General features: G+C 51.5%; 1 protein-coding gene across 5 annotated transcripts in view; it reads left to right on the forward strand.

Moving 5' to 3' along the window:
* The window catches only part of KSR1 (kinase suppressor of ras 1), a 157,425-nt gene that overhangs the window by 118,475 nt on the left and 20,733 nt on the right, over positions 1–18,217 (forward strand). For 4 of the 5 annotated variants that reach the window (XM_025041576.1, XM_025041574.1, XM_015599294.2 and 1 more), the window contains exons 4-11: positions 1,743–2,202; positions 3,919–3,923; positions 6,568–6,628; positions 10,078–10,161; positions 11,074–11,135; positions 11,241–11,347; positions 13,633–13,801; positions 15,991–16,032. In XM_025041576.1, the coding sequence (XP_024897344.1) occupies positions 1,743–2,202; positions 3,919–3,923; positions 6,568–6,628; positions 10,078–10,161; positions 11,074–11,135; positions 11,241–11,347; positions 13,633–13,801; positions 15,991–16,032 (990 nt within the window). The remainder of the gene's footprint in view (positions 1–1,742; positions 2,203–3,918; positions 3,924–6,567; positions 6,629–10,077; positions 10,162–11,073; positions 11,136–11,240; positions 11,348–13,632; positions 13,802–15,990; positions 16,033–18,217) is intronic. The other variant, XM_025041575.1, reaches the window with a different exon arrangement.

Raw genomic sequence — 18,217 nt, forward strand, 5'->3', positions numbered from 1 at the left:
AAAGCAGTGGTCATTAAATAGGCAATTAGAAGAATTTGGGGTTTGTTTCCTTTGGTGGCAAACTTGCCCATGGATTCCTGGAACTTGTTCTTTCATCCCCTGAACAAGAAACGTGCCAGTGCCTCCTATAAGCCAGTCATGGCTACGTGAGTTATGGCTGCAGTTTGAAAGGAGCAAGCACAAGGAACACACAGACTAATTCATTCTGCCAAGTTGATTCATGAATAGAAAGTCACCATGCAGTGAAGTAGGAGGAAGGGCATTTGAGGAGGGGATGGAATGTACAAAGAAACCCTAAGAACTGTGAAGGCTAATCTCTCTCTACCATCCCTGATAAATGGCTGTGTGGGCTAGGCTTGACCACCTCTTATGACAGAGAGCTCATTACCTCCCAAGGCTGTGCCACTATAGCTTATTCAGAACTGATAGCCTCGTGGGAAGAGGCCAGTGCTATGGTCAGGACTGCAGGCTCAGTTCCCATCCCACCACTTCCTTAGCTATGTGACCTCAGCCGTGTACGTGGCTGGCCTTCCTGAATCTCAGCGACCTCACATGCTGGGAGGATGGAAGGAGACAGGATACAAAGCACAAAGTGGAAGGGCTCCAGGGTGGAAATTTATTTCCCTGTACCTTCCTGTAGTTTCCCACTCATTGATAAATATGAGGAGGGAGGTGTCTTCTTCTTCGTAACAGGGTCTCTAGATGGGGTCTATTCTCCCTGCCCTTCTTCAGTGTCTCCCCATCTCCTATAAGGTCAAACCTAAAGTCTTTAGACAGATAGATATCCAAATTCCCTGCCGAGCTGGCCTCAGGTGAGCTGACCCTCCATCTTCATCTCTGTGTTTCCCTGGCTTTTCCTGACCTCTCAAGGCACACAGAACTCTTTGTAGTTACAGAAGGTACCGTGTGCTCCCTACTTTTCCACATGTCCAGTATACCTCTCCCCTAGCTGGCTCAGCCCCATGACCCCCAGGCTATTTTGGGTCCTCCTCCTCTGTGCTCCCTCAGTCCCCATGCATTTTTGTGTCAGCATAGAATCCGCTGTGTTGAGTGTCTTTCACCCTCATTAGACTCTTCAGGCTCAGTGGATGTGTCTTTTTTATGCCTTGATACCCAGCATATACTTGAATGAATGGACAGACTGTGCCATTGAGTTAGAACCCCACAGAGCCTCAAGGTCTTAGGGGTCACTGTGGGGGCAGCCAAAGTCACTCACAGGCTCCTCTCAGAAGGAAGTGGCTGCTGGATCTCTTTTCTAGCAAATTCCAAGGGCAATTTCCTATTAGAAGGTTTGTGTAACCCCTTTTCTTGACATTTAAATTTTCTCAAAACAGAGTCATCCCTTTATACACCCCCAACTTCTCTTTCCCAACTCTTAAAGATCAGTTACCAGTTACCTCTCTAAAGTCACCCACTTTTGGGGTAGCTTTGCCAGCTTGCTCCCCACAGACCTGCCAGCAAGAGCCCTGCACAAGCCACTCCCTCTCTTGACCTCATTTTTTTCCTTTATAAAACGGGAACAGTAATAGCCACACCGGTGGCCTCACGGTCAGCTAGATAAGGTAGAAGATAATGTGTGTGCTTGAGAGGCCTTCATGAACCAGGTAGAGACTGGTAGCTGATGCCTTCCACTAAGGCACTTACAACCTTGGACAAGATGTTTAACCCCTCTGGGCCCTGGCCGCCTCCCTTGTAGATTCCTCTAGCCCCAGCCTTTTGTGATCTGACTTCTCGGCCCACAGGAGGAGAGCACAAAGAGGACTTGGGCTGGAGTTTTTTGGATGCCCGGCGGGAAAGTGGCTCAGGGCCTTCCATGGACACCCTCTCACCAGCCGGCCTGCCCTGGCCCGCCGGGAGCTCCCAGCTAGGCAGACTGGGCAGCAGTGCCCAGGGCCCGCGCTCCGTCTCCGTGTCAGCCCTGCCCACCTCGGACTCCTCAACCCCTGGCCCCAATGAGGGCTTCACGGACACCTGTATCCCCCTGCATGCCAGCGGCCGGCTGACCCCCCGTGCCCTGCATAGCTTCATCACCCCCCCGACCACGCCCCAGCTGCGACGCCACACCAAGCTAAAGCCGCCAAGGACACCGCCCCCGCCCAGCCGCAAGGTCTTTCAGCTGCTGCCCAGCTTCCCCACGCTCACCCGGAGCAAGTCCCACGAGTCTCAGCTGGGGAACCGCATCGACGAAGTCTCCCCACTGAGGTAAGTGTTTCTGCCGTTCAGGTGCTGGATTTGCTGTCCACAGAAAGTTTTGGCTATAGTTTTCTCGTTCTAAAGGTTGTGTAGCCTCCATTTAAAAAAGACATAAAATCAACTGATATAGACGTATACACAATAAAAAGTGAAAAGTACTCCTGTCTCTTAGTCCACTCCCCAGACTGCCTTAACAGTTTGGGCTGAATCCTACTAGATTTCCGTGTATGTGTGTGTGTGTGTGTGTGTGTGTGCGCATGCGTGCATGCACACACACACACACACTGATGCCATGTATCAGTCAGCATAGACTGGGTTATGCTGCAGTGACAAATAATCATCAGATCTCTTAAAACACCAAAGATTTATTTCTTGCTCATGCTACCTGTCCATCGTAGATCAATCAGCCTCATTCCAGGTCCCAGACAGATGGAACAGCCACCTTCTGTAACATTCCACCATGGCAGAAGAAAAAGAATTTTAGATGTTACACACTAGCAATTAAATGTTCTTTCCTGAAAGTTTCATTCGCCATCCATGGTCCTACCCAAACAAAGGAGCCAGGAAATCTAATTCTTCCATGTACCCAGGAAGGAAGGACTAGAGTATCTGGCTAAAACTTCTAATGATTATTGAAAACCATAACCTATGTTTCCGTTCCATAACCTATGTTTTCAACTTACCTTGCTATCTCTGAGAATTTTGTCAGTACATGATGCTTTTGAATATGTCACCCAAGGAGAGAAATCCACACTGTGAGGTACCCTGCCACTCCCACTGAGGCTGTCCTGCTGTGGCCTGGACCCTCCACCCTTCCTTCCTCCCCTTGTGCATCCTCTTGTCTCAGAGAGCATAGTGAAAACCACCATGTGGACACCATGTGGAATCAGAGGACATCTCGGTGGGCAAAATACTTTGCACCTGTTTCTCATTTTCTCCTGAAAAGAGCGTTAGAGGACCCTGATCTCATCCTGGCTCTAGGCAGAGAACCGCTTCAGGCACATGACACCACTGCCTCAGATCCCATAGCTGGTGAACTGGGCCTTGGACCCTGGGATTCTGAGTCGGGTCCCCACAGAGCCACCAGAGCCAGCATGACATGGAAGTTCAGGCTGCCTGGCTGCCCTTGGTGAGCCCCGAGGGCACACCGAGAGGCCTGGGCCCCCCAGCTCTCCCCTGTGGCAGCACCAACCCCAGGGTGGCATTGCCAGGGCATGTCCCCTCCTGGCCTTGCTTGGGGGCCACCTTTTTGCTCCCACAGCTGTTCTCCCTGCCCTCCTACCTCCACCACTTCCTCTCTGGCAGGTTGACCCCTTCTTATGCCTGGACCCGGAGCAACCCTCATCCCAGGGCTCTGGGCAGGGCTCCTTGACTAACGGGCATGTGACCTTCAGAGATTCCGAGCCTCTGTTTCATCATCTGTGAAATGGAGTGTACCATAATTACCATGCTGCGTGGCCAGTGATGCTCAGATAAGCTAATGTATTAAAATGCACAGGTACAGCTTCAGCGCCCACTGCAGGGTAGGCAGGGAGGGCACTTCTAGCCCTTCCCATTGAGGAAATGTCTCCACAGACATTCAGCCAGCCTGGTCCCGTACCCCAGGGGCTCAAAGTCCTTGTCTGAGCAACTTGCCCGCTCCCTCCCAAGGGGCGATGTTTTGGGGAACTTACCAAGCCAGCATGGTGACATAATCCTGCTTTCTCTCTTTTTTGTCTTCTGCAGGTTTGGTAAGAGTGATTCATTTTCATCCCCTCTGCCACCTGGGATCCGTGTGTGTATTGCTGTCCCCATCGGGGGTGGATTTCTTTGACCCTCTCTTAGTCCACTTAGCCTTTCCATACCAGAAGCAGAGGTGCTGGGAACCCCCCAGGAAATAGCCCTTGGGCAGGTGGCCTTCAGATGACGAGGTGGCCTCAGCCCAGCCAGCAGCTTCTTTCTTCCAAGTAGAGACCTTGAGAATGTCCCAGTCCGTGGGCAGTCCCTCATGGTGGCAGTCCCTCTTTGCACCTTGCCCTCCTCACAGGCGACCTCTGGCAGGGAGTATTTACCTGCTGGGCTGCCATGGGAACGCCAAGCTCTGGAGAGGGAGGCACCACCTGTCTGGTGGATTTGGACATGAGTTATTGCAGGCTCCAGCCAACGTCTCAGGACCTCTCTCTCTCTCTGGAGTCAGGAATGCGGCTCAGCTCTGAATGAGGCCCTCAGAGGTTGGAGGGTGCGGCTGCCGCCTTGGGAGAGGAGGAAGAAGCCTAGGCAGCTCTCATCCCCTTTCCTACCCCTCCACCTCCAGGTTGGGAGCTGGCATGTGCACATGGCTGTGCTGTGGGGCTTCTCTCTCTTGAGTCAAAGCAGAAGGAAACAGTTTGCCTGTGGAACCTGCTTTTAATTATCCCAGTGGAAATGCAGAGACATCTGGTTTTTGCCTGAGCAAAACAGCAGTTTATTTTCATCCTATCCTGAGCTGGCTAAGCAAAGTGATGGGGCTGTCAGCAGGGTCTTAGAGATGAGGAGAGGGTATCATATCAGACAGTGGCTATGCTGAAATGGAGCTGACTGGAGGACCACCAAGGAGGCACAGGGCGCAGAAAGAAGGAGATTGCACTTCGCTTTCCCCTGGGCACAGGCGGAAATTCCAGGGCCCTCACAGAGCCTCGGAGCAGAACGGAATTCAGCACCTCTCATCCTCCTGGTTGCTGTGGTAATGCAGGGACCATACTAGTGAGGCTGCTCCCTCAGCTTTCCAAGAAGACAGGGTGAGGCCGTCAGGGCCAGTATTTCATCTGAGCAGAGACCGTTGATGCCTGGCACAGGTGCTGTCTCACTTTCTTCCTATCCCATGCCTGTGGCAGATATAACAAATAATCGCAGGTAGCGTTCAGAGACAGATGGTTGAAATCTCATTTTCCCACAATCTGTTTCTCTTAGGCTGGCAGCCTAACTCCTTTTAGGCCCATGTGCTTTGACTACCTTGGCTGCTGACTAGGGTGGGGTGGGCCCCGGGAGGGAGTTGGGACAAGTCAGCCCCATGGCCCAGGTGCCAGAGAGAGCTGCAGGTGGTAGGATTTTGGGTTCCCAGTCATCATCAGGGCAGCCAAGGGCCTTTTGGTGCTGACCAAACTCCCCTTGGTGTGGGCGGAGGAATCAGCACCTCCAACGTGTGGTTGGGTATGTGGTACTTGGCCTTAAGTGAACTACCACGTAACGAGCACCAGCTGTGTGCCAGGCCAGCAGTCAGGTCCCAGGGAGGGTGCAGTGGCCTTTTGTTGGGGAGGGAGGCTGCTGACTCGGAGGACACAGACTGCCACAGATCCCTCAAGTGCTATGTTCCTGACCTCTTTGCATCACGGATCTCTGATAACTGGATAAAAGTCTAGACCCTCTCTTCAGGGAAAAGCCCACAACATTCTGCTTACCAGTCCAGAGTTCCCAGACCCCCTGAGCTCAGTTGGGAATCAGTGCTCTGGGAGGAGACAGGCCATGCTGAGCATGGCGGAAGGGGGCTGGGGAAGAAGGGCTGCACATTTGGAGGCAGGGAGGGAGGGAGTTGGACGTGTGGGCTGCCACTGGATGGAGGGATTGCTTTAAGCTGCTCCTCCACCGCCGACTTGTTATGTCATAAATACTGGGGATGCTTGTTCTTTTGGGGAAGCCAAGGATTAGAAGAGAGAGAGCCCAGGGTGCCCTCTAGAAAGGCAGGCAGAAGGGATATCTCAAAGCTCATGGCCTGAGACTTCCTCAAGGCTCAGACTGAGTGCCAGGTGGGGCTGGGCCATGTGCGAGCATGGTAAAGCTTCACCTTGTCCTCACTCTACCTGCCAAGATCTGCAGTGGTCTCTCTAAGCAAAATTTTCAAGATGCTTTTGACTGGAAAGGTGCTGAATGTGCTACATGGTTAATCAGCCTCAAACCCTCTGCCAAGGGTCAGACAGCTTCCACCCACATAACAAGAAGTGACCAGAATTAAGCCCTTGAAAACTGGTAACCTGGGTGTGCATCCATAAGAGTGTGCAAGAGGTGGGGGTGTGTGGAAGCCTCTACCTTCACCTTTGCATTGCCTTCTGTCTCTCAAGTCTGCCTTCCACTGAAACCAGAAACTGCACAGGGATAGTTTCTGAACCGACTGCAGAAGCCAGGCAGTAACATGCACTAGAGCACTAGAGAAGCAGACCAGGTGTGAGGGGGAACCATGCTGCCCCCTTGGCCTAGCCTGTCCCGTCCCTGTTTTGATAGATGCAGATTCAGAAATATTTTTCTGCCATTCAATAAGTCTCTGTGCCCATCAAGCCCGTGATCTCTGAAATAGAAAGTCACAGGCATAAACTGTCCCCACAGACCTTCCTCAGCCTGCTGACTTAGTCTCTTTCCCCACAGATCTCCCGCATGGATCCCCACAGATGGTACGGAGAGACATCGGGCTCTCAGTGACACACAGGTAGGCCCAGCCGGGTGAGGATGGGGAGGGGACACAGCTGGGCTGGGACTCACACATTCCAGAGCCCTCACTGAGCGATCGCTCTTCATTGTAGTGGGGTCTGTCCTCAAGGCTCTGCTTCTGGGTAGTCTCCATCACCTCTGTAGACACAGCCCTGCACCCACTTGGAGCCCTTGCTTGTCACCCGCGGCCATGTGGACTTGCTGGGCCCTCCTTTATATCTCCTTGGGTCTCTTCCACAGTCTGCTGAGGAAACACAGGTCCCAGGAGAAGCAGGGTCACAGTCTGAGGGAGAAGGAGCTGAGAGCTTCTGCATCCAGCATGATAACATGTGGGGCCTACAGCTGGGCACATATCAGAACCGTGGAACTTGTTGAAACTCCAGACTCCTGGACCCCATCTCTGAGGTTGGGGATCTGGGTTTCTAACAACTTGCAGTTACTGGCGCTCATGCATGTTGGCGTGGGCTGATGTAGGCTCATCACATGGATCATCCAGAGGGCTTGGCCTCAGTGCTCATGCAGCTTGTGGGTGCTGCAAACAGGTCTGTGTGGTGTCTAGTCACCCGGGCAACTAGCCAGACAGTGCCTTGGGGGCCTGTGCTGTTGTGAACACAACAGGTCACACTCGTCGAGAACTTTGCATCTTGCTAGGGCCTGTCATTCCCCCTGGAGTGTAAGCTGCACTCCAGCCTGTGTGGGAGGCCAGCCTGGAATTCTCACCCAGAGAGAGAGTCCCAAGGGGTGGGATAATTTGCCTGAGGTCATACTGCCAGTAAGACAGTGCTCCAGCCTGCTGGCTAGTGCCCAGGCATCTCTTTTTGGGGCCTTGTCAGGACTGGGGTGCCTGTACCAGAGCCCCTGGGCAGGAGAGTCCTGTGAATGGAGGTCTGAGTGCCTCGGCCATACCCAAGGTACCGGTGTGGTCTTCCCAGGGCTGAGGGGGCTGCTGAGAGCAGGACCTTTCAAGTTGGGAACCCCTCTCCTCTCCCACAAGCTGCAAGCCTGTGGACAGTAACCTCCCCAAACCTCAGTTTCCCCCTCAGCGAATAGGATTTCCTCCCATTCCTGTCATGAAGATAAAACGGGAAGATATGTCGCTGAGCCACACGTGTCCAACGGTGGAGAGCACTTGGTGTTTAACCTCCGGCTGTAGCCTGAGAGAGGCCAGTACTATCAGGATCAGCAGGTGGCTCCATTTTGTTTTTGTCTTGGCTGCACCAGGTTTCACAGTGGGTCTGAGGCTGCAACAGCTCACTCCCAAGTCTTTCACATACTGCTGTTTCCTCCCACCTGTAGCAGCTCATTCCAGAGGCTGCCCTCTGAGCAGGACAGCAGTCCCCCCTCTCGTCTGGCATTGCCAGGCTGGCCCACCTCCCACCCTTACCCCGTCTCACCCCGCCCAGGTTCTGGGCTTGGGTAGGTGATGTCATAGTCATACCCTTGTGGTTTTTAAACCCATGATCCAGGCCCCTCTCAAAAAGAAGGTCTAAAGGTTTTTGGTCTGATCATGGTGGGGGAAACTGTCCCGAAGGCTCTTAACCCACCCCCCAAACACCTTCCCAGTACCTGCCCCTTCCAGTGCCCAGACCTGACAGCCACCTCGACCTACTTGCAGGATTTCCTAGTGGAGGTAGTCTCAGATACCACTGAGCTGCTCCCCTCCCGCCTGGTGTTGACAAGAGAAGATTAAAACCCAGAGAGAGTGTGGGTCCCAGGGAGGCAGGATCAGGGCTCCTTAAAAGGCACTCACTCCAGGGAGGTGGGTGCCTTTGTCCCATCTTGGCCGGGTAGAAACAGTAACATTTACACGCCTCCCCATTCCAGACACTACATATTCACACAGTACACGTGTGAGCCTCCTCAAGTCGCTGTGAGGTGGGAGTGTTGGCCCCATTTGCAGAGGCTCTGAGGCAGCCCACAGCTAGTAGTCAATAGGATTCAAACCTGCAGCCGTCTGACCCCAGAGCCATAAATCTGCCCCAGTGATCTCTGATACAGCGAAGCCATGCAGCTCTAAGTTTAGAGACCTGGGATCGGGGTCCCTGCTGTATAGCTGTGTGAGCTCAGGAAAGTCACCTAACCTCTCTGAGCTGGTTTCCTTGCCTACTAAGAATCCTGGACCTACCTCTCTCCCAGGGATGGTTGCAAGAATCCAGTGAGGTAATGCTATGGATGAGTTACAAACTGCTTCTCAAATACTGTTGCTATTCATTCCGCTGTTACTGTGATATACTATCCTTTTAAAAATCTGTTCCTACAAAAATGTGAGTTCTTTCTGCCCTTAGGCCTTATCATCCTATGGACTAGCTTTGGCCTTTTTGTCTGGAGGATACTGCCCACTCAGCCCCCATCCTTCCCTCCGATCTCTCTTTTGTGTTTTATTTTTAATTTTTAAATTTTGATCCAGTGTGGATTGAAATACATTTATGCCTTCAAGAGGCACAAAAGGGTATATATACAGAAAAGTCCTTTCCTGCTCTTGTTCCCAGTCCCCCAGGCCCCCCTGTAGGCAGATCTTGGCAGTTCCTTGTGTGTCTTTATAGAGCTATTTTTATACAAGCAAATACATCTGTAGATTCTTCCACCTCCTTTTTTATTTTCACACAAGTACTGTATACTGTTCTAGACTTTGTTTTCTTTTTTAAGTCTGCATAATTTATACAGAGCTAAGGGCACAAATGAATTTTTATGTATGTCTACACCCATGTACACCACCCAGGTGAAGATTCAGAGTCTTCCAGCCCCCGGAGAGCTATTTTTGGCCCTTCCCAGCCACTAGTGCTACCACTCAGAGATTACGCTTCACTTCTATCATCATAGTTTAGTTTCTTGTACTTGAACTTCATATAAATGGAATCATACAGTATTGTACCTTTTTCACTGACAGCGTAATTTGGACATCATTCCATATTTGCACAAAAAGAGCGTCCTTATTATATTTCCCGGCTGCCTGGCGCTCTGTTGCATGGATGGACCATGCTTTCTGTAGTTTGTCCCTGATACACCTAAACATCGTGGGTCCTTTCCAGCCTTTCACTTCTACCAACGTGCTGCGGGTGCATATAACCTTGTCCGTATATCAGTTGACACCCGTGGGAGTATCTGTTGGATAGATTCCTAAGATGGGAATTGCTGGATCAGAGGGTCTGCACCCTTATAATTTTGGTTGCTATTGCCAAATTGCCTGCTCGAGGGCTGGCATCAGTGACCACACCAACTTTGGAATTTTGACAATGATGATTTTGTGGCTGGAGAAATCGGAATGTGGTGGGGATAAAAGGGGTCAGTGGCCCCTGGGTGTTCCCTGCCCACCCAGGGAGAGGGCGCCTGGGGCTCTGAGTTGGAACCAAGCCTCTTGGACTCTCTGGGGCTGTGTAGTGACCCTCCTCCATCCAGGTCCTGGTCTCCCAGCCCACGTGGAAATGTTTGTGTGTCCACCCCTTGCAGGTTCTCCACCAAGTCCTGGCTGTCACAGGTCTGCCACGTGTGCCAGAAAAGCATGATGTTTGGAGTGAAGTGCAAACATTGCAGGTGATGAGCAGACGGTGGGATGGGTGGGAAAGGGAAGCAAACTCCATACTTTTAGTTTAGTAACAGTCCTACTATTTGATTCTCGGCCTTAGGTCAAGTCAGAGTTCAAAAGGTTCCCCTAAACCTACTATTTGTAATCGCATTCAGCACACCAAGGAGTGATCAGCCCTCTCTAGGGAGACTAAGGAAGTAATAAGCAAGGCACTCCCAGAAGGAGGGAATATTTGAGTTGGGCTTTGAAGGATGAATCGAAGTTTGCCAGGTGGACCAAGGAGGAAAGTGAAGCATGTTAACAAAAGCAGAGAGGAATGGGGAAACTATTCCGGAAACTGTAAGGAGTTCTGAAGTTAGCCTTACATTTTAGCACACAAGGGATGGAAAACAGGACAGGAAAAGGTGAAAACAGAGAGATGGCTCATGGTACTTATAGAAGGAAAGAATGTAGGTTCTACACAAATCCATCTTTCTTTTTTCATATCATTGTGGTTTCTGGTAGGAGAGAAAGACAAAGATAGGAAGCAGCATGGTGTGAGCAGAGTCTGTCCCCGGCCGTCTCATCTTACAGAGGGTGGACCCGGAGTCTTTGCTCCCTCCCACATTGCCCCCGCATTGCTGTGTGACTTGGGGCAAGGACCCAAATGTGACAAGTTAACATGGGCTTAGTCAAACCTGCTTTACTCAGGATTGGGCAGACCACAGTGGGAATGTGGTGATGCTCAACGGGTAGTAGCTGCTAGTGCTTTTAACATTAATTCTACATTTATGAGCTAATGTTTGTTGAGAAACGTGTGGAAATTGAGGCAGTCGAGGGAGAGTGTTGCACAGGGCTGCCAGGCATTGCTTCTAAGCCCCCGTACAAGCCCCAGGAGCCCCGTGTGGGCCTCTGTGCACTGACCCTGCCTTCTTTACCAGGTTGAAGTGTCATAACAAGTGTACAAAAGAAGCCCCCGCCTGTAGAATATCCTTCCTTCCAAGTAAGTGTTCTGCCCGTTCTCTTGTCTACCTTCTGAATTTGGGGTAAATCTTTCTTTAGTTTGATCTGTTCCCTGCTAATGGTTTCCTCCCCTCTTTTTAAATAGTATCTAGGCTTCGGAGAACAGAATCTGTCCCTTCAGACATCAACAACCCAGTGGACAGAGCAGCTGAACCCCATTTTGGAACCCTCCCCAAAGCACTGACAAAGAAGGTACGTTGGACGATGGTCTGGGGGACTCGTTGCTTCTGCCAGGAGAACTCTCTGCCCTGGGACTCCCCTCTGTAAAGCACCTAATGTGGGAGTCTAGCCTGACAACACAGTCTCCCCAAAGGGTCCTATCTTTAGTCATTTTGCAGACTTCACAGTTATGTCCAAATCATAGCTACTTGCCTATAACTGCCCTCCCCCCACCCCCCCACCCCGCCATTTTGAACTAATATGTCACTGACTGTGAGCCAGGAACTCTTCCCACTGGTATTTCCTTTGACCCTCACAACAGTTCTAAAAGGCACATACTGATAACTACCTCTGTTTTATAGACGAGGAGACAGTACTGAGTCCTCTGTAAGTGAGAGGCAGGTGTAGCCTCTGAGCCTGGGCCTGAGTTACAGTACAGCAAATGTGCCTTCAAAAGTAATATGTAAAAGTGCATTTCTTTACATAGCTTTGGGTCAGGCTTCTCTGCTAATGCAGACAGGCATCCTCTGTAGCTAGACAGATTCTCAAAAGACTACCTTCTCCAGGAAAGTCTACATACCTGTCATGGTCCCCATGCACAGGTGTGAGTGGTATCTGCAAGGTGCCCACGCTGATAGTTTCTGACAGCCACCACATCCTGGTGACCAGGATGGCCTCCCCCAGGCCTCTGTGGGGGTAGCTGTGTGTTTCAAGTGTATTATGTCTCAGCCCCAGATCAGAGCTTAGCATGGAATTGCCTCCCTACTGAGGGGCCATGTGACCAGCTACTCCGTGGCTGTGGCTGGCCCTCAGTGGCTTCAGCCAACCTGGATGGAGGTCCAGGTGGAGAGAAGAGAGGCGAGTGGTATGGTCAGTTAACACTGGGACTCTGCAGATGCAGCTTGGGGGACTACTCTGGGAGAGGCCAGGGCCACCTCTTATTGTCAAATAAAGGAGGCCAGCTGCTCCAGACCTGGTTTCTCTTATGTTCCTTCCGCCTGAAACACTCTTCTCAGCATTTGCGCCCCTCGAATCCTCAGTCCCTGCCTGGACGTGGCCTAAGGCACAGGGCCCCTAGCTGCACCACTTCCTCCCAGCATTCCTCATGACCCGACCTTGCATGATGCAGTCACCTATTTGCTCTCGGTCTCCCGGTATGGGTGCTCTGGAGAGCAGGGCCACGTTGTCCTGCTCTCGCCAGGTCCCTGACACCTACATTGGTGGCAGTGAGGAAATGTTTGTACTGAATATTGAGCAAATGAACAATCCTTTGAGGCAACAGCTGACATCTCCATTTTATAGACTACACTGCGTGATTCTGAAAGGTGAGGTGATTTGCCAGGCTCACACGGGTGCTGAGTGGAGGAGCTGGGATGCAACCTGCCTCGTAGCCCTCCACCTGTCCTGGCTGCTGGCCCAGACAAGGATAGAGGTTCTGGGGCCTTAGAATCCAACTGGGGATAGTGAGGGCTGAGTGGATCCAGCTCCCTCCCCCTTGGCACCCCCTGGTGTTGGCTGACCCTGGACCGTAAGGACCATTGCATTAGCTTTGGCAGGTTTCAGAATCTACCCTGTATCCCAGAGCCTGCAGAAGGGAAACCTGTTCAACTTAGCATGTAACCCAACTTGGCCTCAACTTTTCTGACAAGGAGTATCTTCCCCACCTGCTGATATCTGGGTCAGGTCCAGGGTTCCACCCAACATAGAATCGGTCCCCCGAAGCCCTGTCTCAGGTGGTCCTTTGTCCTTGCGAGAGCCCAAATCACTGAGTAGTCCTAGCCAGCAGGTCTGCAGAAGAGTGGCAGGAGCACTTATTGGGCACCTGCTGTGTACCACATGCGAAACAAATACTCTTCAGAGGCTGAATTTAATTCATTAAAAAACCCTGTCACGTGCTGGCTTAGAGCCAGGCCGTGGGTGTATGATGCCCTCACAGGACGTACAATGAGAGGAGAGACGTCCTTCAGAAAACCCCTCCAAGATGCAGCTGACAAACCATAGTTTAAGTGCCCTGATGAAAAGCTATGGGAGGATAAGGAGGAGGAGCATGGTCCCAGCCAGGGCTCAGGAAAGTCTTCTCAGAGGAAAGTATGTCTGAGCTGAAATAAGAAAAATGAGCAGGAGTCCCCTGGGAAATGTGCACTGAGATGAGAGTCTCTCTCTACCATCCTTCCTTCAAATATTAGACCAGTAAAATGCCCTGGTCCGACATCCTCATTTTCACATGGGGAAGGGAGGGTCCCAGCATGGAGTGTGGGAGGCAGGCTGGGCAGGGCAATGACAGTCCCTGACCACTTCCCTTGCCTCTGTTCCTGCAGGAACACCCTCCAGCCATGAATCACCTGGACTCCAGCAGCAACCCATCCTCTACCACATCCTCCACACCCTCCTCGCCTGCCCCCTTCCCAACATCATCCAACCCATCCAGTGCCACAACACCCCCCAACCCCTCACCTGGCCAGCGGGACAGCAGGTTCAACTTCCCAGGTACCACATCTTCGAAATTTTAAAATTTTGAAATTTTAGGGATAGAGTTGAATTCCCCTTTTCAGCACATCCCAGCAGGCTCAAGGTCAAACACTGCCACCACTAAGAGCGCTTGCTGGGAGCCAGATACTGTGCCGAGCTCAATTACATTACCATATTTAAACTTGGACATCTCTGAGGTAGATGCTGTTATTGTACCCATTTTACAGATGGGGACACTGAGGTTCAGGGAGAGGAAGTGGCTTGCCCCAAGCTGTAACCTTTAACCAGGAGAGCCAAGATCAAAGCCAAGTCTGTCTAACATGAAGACAATGTTCTTGACATAATCCCCACGCTGCCCTCCTGCACGTGGCTGGCTTCTTCTGGACACTGCTCACTCACGTGGGGCTTCTGAGCCCTCAGGAGGCATGGCAGGCAGCACAGGGAGCTGGAGCAGGCGGAGGGCCTGGGAGAGGAGATCCAGGGCTCTGTTGCTTACCTGCTCTGCGATCCGGACAAGCTACTTAAATGGGAGCATTTATTCCCTTTTCCATGAAACAAAAGAGTGAAGCTGGAATTCAGTTACCCCAATGTGCAGACAAGGACACTGAGTCTCCCAGGTGTTGTACGTGCCGGAGCAGACCTGACCTCTCACTCCACAGCTGCCCTGGGGTCTGTAGGGCCAGGGTCCCTGCCTCTCAGCCGGGCCTGGAGTGTCCCGCCTTCCCAGGGAGCAGAGTGAAGCCCACTTGCCCATTTGAGGACTGAGCATTGGCCTCCCTGGCAGCTCCTAGCAGTAGGTGTCAGCCTTCAGTATATTTTAGGCGGCATCCTGGAGGCAAGAGGGGCAGCTGAGGTGCTCCAGTTTGCTCCCAGCCCGGCCACGGGCCTGCTGCCACCTTTAGCCCATGGAGTCCAAGTCAGGCCCCACCTGTCACTGGCCCTTGGGGCTCCAGGCACAGGAGGCCAGAGATACAGCTTTTCTTGTGCCAAGGAACCCCCAGCTGGGGCCCCACACAGCCAACAGGAGGCTGGGCCCAGCTCACCAGGGTTCCAGGGACTTCTTTGGAGGATAGTGTGAGAATGAAATTTTGTAGGAATCTTTTTGCTCTTTTATTGTCCCTTCACCTTAATATGCATGCGGCTAGATATCTCCTGACCTTAATGCATTGTCCTGATCTTACCCCGCCCCTCCCTGCGATTGAGCAATGGCCTATTTAATTAACCTCCTCTCCCATTCTGCTGTCATTAATATGCTCTGAAACTGGGCTTTTTGCTAAGCCTCCTAGTTTGGGTTTTTCTAAAAGGAAGGACCTGTTTGAAAAACAACAGCCACAGAAAACAAGACCTTTTGTGATGTCAGCCGGTTTCTCAGCTTTCCCTGATGTCCCTGGACGGGCCCTTATGTCCCTTGCACAGAGCCCTCACTCTCTCCTGAATCTGTTATCTCTCTGGTCAAGGCAGCTCCCAGGGCTGGCTGGCCTGGCAGTTAATCTCGGAAGAATCTCCTACCATCCACCCTCTCTGTACTGTGTGAGAGCATTGCAGCTTATCTGCAAGGATAAGGGGAAAGGTTATTTATACCCTCATTTTACAGTATGACAACTATAGAGGTTAACCAGCTTCCCAAGGTCTCAGGGCCTTGTAAGTGACAGAACTGGGGTTAGAAGCATGCTGTGTCAGAGTTCGAATCCACAGCATGTCCCCTTCAATCATCTTTGAGAGATTTTTTTTTTCTGGATGGTGAGGTCTAGTCACTGAAGCCCCAGCACCTCCAGATGCAAATGTGGGGCTGTGGGGGAGACCATTCTCCCGCACACAGTACCATTTTTCTCTCCACTGTATTTCACTCTCCTGGGCTCATGCGTATTTCACAGAGAAGCAGGCCTGGGAGGTGAACAGAATTGGCCAGGGTTCTGTAGCAAGGCGGCTGTGGAGACTGGGTCTCTGAACCTCAGTCCTTCCGTGCAAGCCCCTTCACTCCTGGGGTCTCCTGCCAACACCCATTTTCTCCCAGCTCTTTTCCCCTTCCTTCATGGATTATTCTGTCCTGGCCAGGCCCACCTGGGGCAGGGCAGGGCAAAGCAGGAGGAGCAGGCTTGCCCCAGCCTGATAACCAGCCCCTCCCTCCCAAGCCTATGCCTGTATCCCTTCCCACCCTGGCTGCATTTGCTGTTCTGTGTGTGACTCACCTCCTTTTCTGTTTAAAGCTGCCTACTTCATTCATCATAGACAGCAGTTTATCTTTCCAGGTGAGTCCTTTGCATGGTTCCACTAACTGCCTTTTGTCATGACTCCTCTGTCCAGCCCAACTGGGTGCCCTCCCCCTAGGAGGTGCTTGAGTCTCACACCCATTTCGAAAGCTGACTGTTGAGGCTGGACAAGGCTGCAGGGTTAGCAGCAGGTTTCCGGCTAGTTCTTCACAGGGGCAATGCCTTGCGAGAGTAACCTTGGCACCCGTCCTGCCCAGCCTCTTGCACAGAGACTACAGGCAACTTGTTCAGGGTCGCACAGCAAAGAGGTGGCAGAAATCCGGTTTGCAGAAATCCAGGGAGGAGAGGACTTTTTGCTGATGCCTTATGAGCATCTGTCATGATGTCTTCCTCTGCACAATGACAGGAAACTACTACTCTTATCTTACCGAAAGGGAAGCCAGTTGGGGAAGATCTGCAGGCTTCACTTAAACGCAGAGGGCTTCACCTTGCAGAGCCTTGTCACACAGTACCATCTGCTGGCCATAATTATAAATGGCTCCTCAGTGCAGAAAGTTTATTTTTATTTATTTATTTATTTTAGGCGAGGCAACCACCTTGTCAGCTTACAATCCCTTATTTTTTTATTTTTTACACCTGCAGCACCTGGTCTTGCGAGGTAGTCTCCCATCCAGGCCCGACCCTTCTTAGCTTCCGAAATCAGACGAGATCAGGCTTGTTTAGGGTGCCGTGGCCGTAGACCTCAGTGCAGAAAGTTTAAAGGAAAAACTTAGTAAGACAATCTCATTGATTCCCTTCCACGAAATTTGTTTTGCACACCTACTATGTGCGAACCTTTGCATTTGACCATTTTCCTGCACCTAAGGAGTTTATATCGTTAGTACCTATTTCCAGCTGAAGGCGACAAACATTATGAAAGGTAATCTTCAACTTTAATTCTTAATTTAGCCATGTGGAGGTTCTGTGTATTTTAGGCAAGAACTATAGCTAATTGCTTTTTTCCTGTGTTAAACAGGCCTGTCCCGACGTCATGATATTTTGGTTATTCCAGGCTTTTCTGTTCCCCAACCCAGCTCCATTAGGGGCGTGACTTGGAGTATTTGTCAGACATCCCTATGGCTTTGCAGGCACGTGCGGACTGGCTGGGGTCCCCGAGCTGCCTCTGTGGTTTCACACCCATTTTGCTTTGGCCTCCCTGGTTTGTAGCTCTAAGATGGCCTACAGGGGAGTACCTGAAAGCATTGGGGAAACATGGCTCTTCTTCTGGAAGGGTCCATCTTGCTCTGAAGCTACCTTGTGGGAAGGGAAAGGAAATATATTTCTACTAAAACAAACATGGATACATTTTGGTGCAGAATGGAAAGTACACTCTTGATGTTTAAGGAAAAGTATGAGGCTTCACAGACATTTTGCCCTCCCACCTGGGGTACTGTTTCTCCCTGAACCCCAGCTCCCCTACCTAGCTCCACCTTTACCCTCCCCCACCACACACACACATACACATGTCTTTTTATTTTGTAGAAACATTTGAGCAGTGTTGGATGGATAGAAACGTCAGGTCATCCCAGCAGTCTGCGGACACAATATAGTGGTGTCTGGAGAGGCCTTGGCAGAGGCTTCCAGGGCCCAGGATCCCCTAGAAACTGTACACAGGATGTTGGGTGCGTGTGTGTGTTTCTCTGATAAGAAGGCCCCCAGCCTCAGTCAGATTCTTCAAGTCAGTGAGGTCCAAGAGATGTTGGGAACCTGTGGTTCAGATGACCTTTGGGGATGGCCTTGGAGAAAGCCCTAGGAGGAAGGTTAAAGGAGGTCTGATGGCTGACCGGAAGCTTTTTGTCCTAGAAGGCAGGGAGAGGCTGCTGAGTAGACTGAGCCACTGCCACCTCCAGTCTGTCTTCTTTTGATGATAAAAGAGAAAGGAGCAAGGGACCCACCCAGCCCTGGGGCTGCCCAGCCTCCCTGAGTGTGATTAGAGGGATTGGAGAATAGATAAAGAGGCTGGCGGCAGACACAGCCCTGGAGGGCTTGGCCTGTAACAACAGTTAATTCCAAGCTGGGGTGACCATGTCTGGTGTTCCCGGTTGTGCGACTTTCCGTGTGAAAACTGGGAAAGTCCTAGGCTCAGGTCAGCCTCAGCCCCCACCTCTTGGAGCCCCCTGATGTGTAGACTGTGCATTTCTTCCTCTCCCCTGGTAGCTGCTCCACCAGGCCCCCAAACCTGGAA

The sequence above is a fragment of the Pteropus alecto genome, unplaced genomic scaffold, assembly GCF_000325575.1.
Source record: "Pteropus alecto unplaced genomic scaffold, ASM32557v1 scaffold98, whole genome shotgun sequence".
NCBI lineage: Eukaryota > Metazoa > Chordata > Mammalia > Chiroptera > Pteropodidae > Pteropus > Pteropus alecto.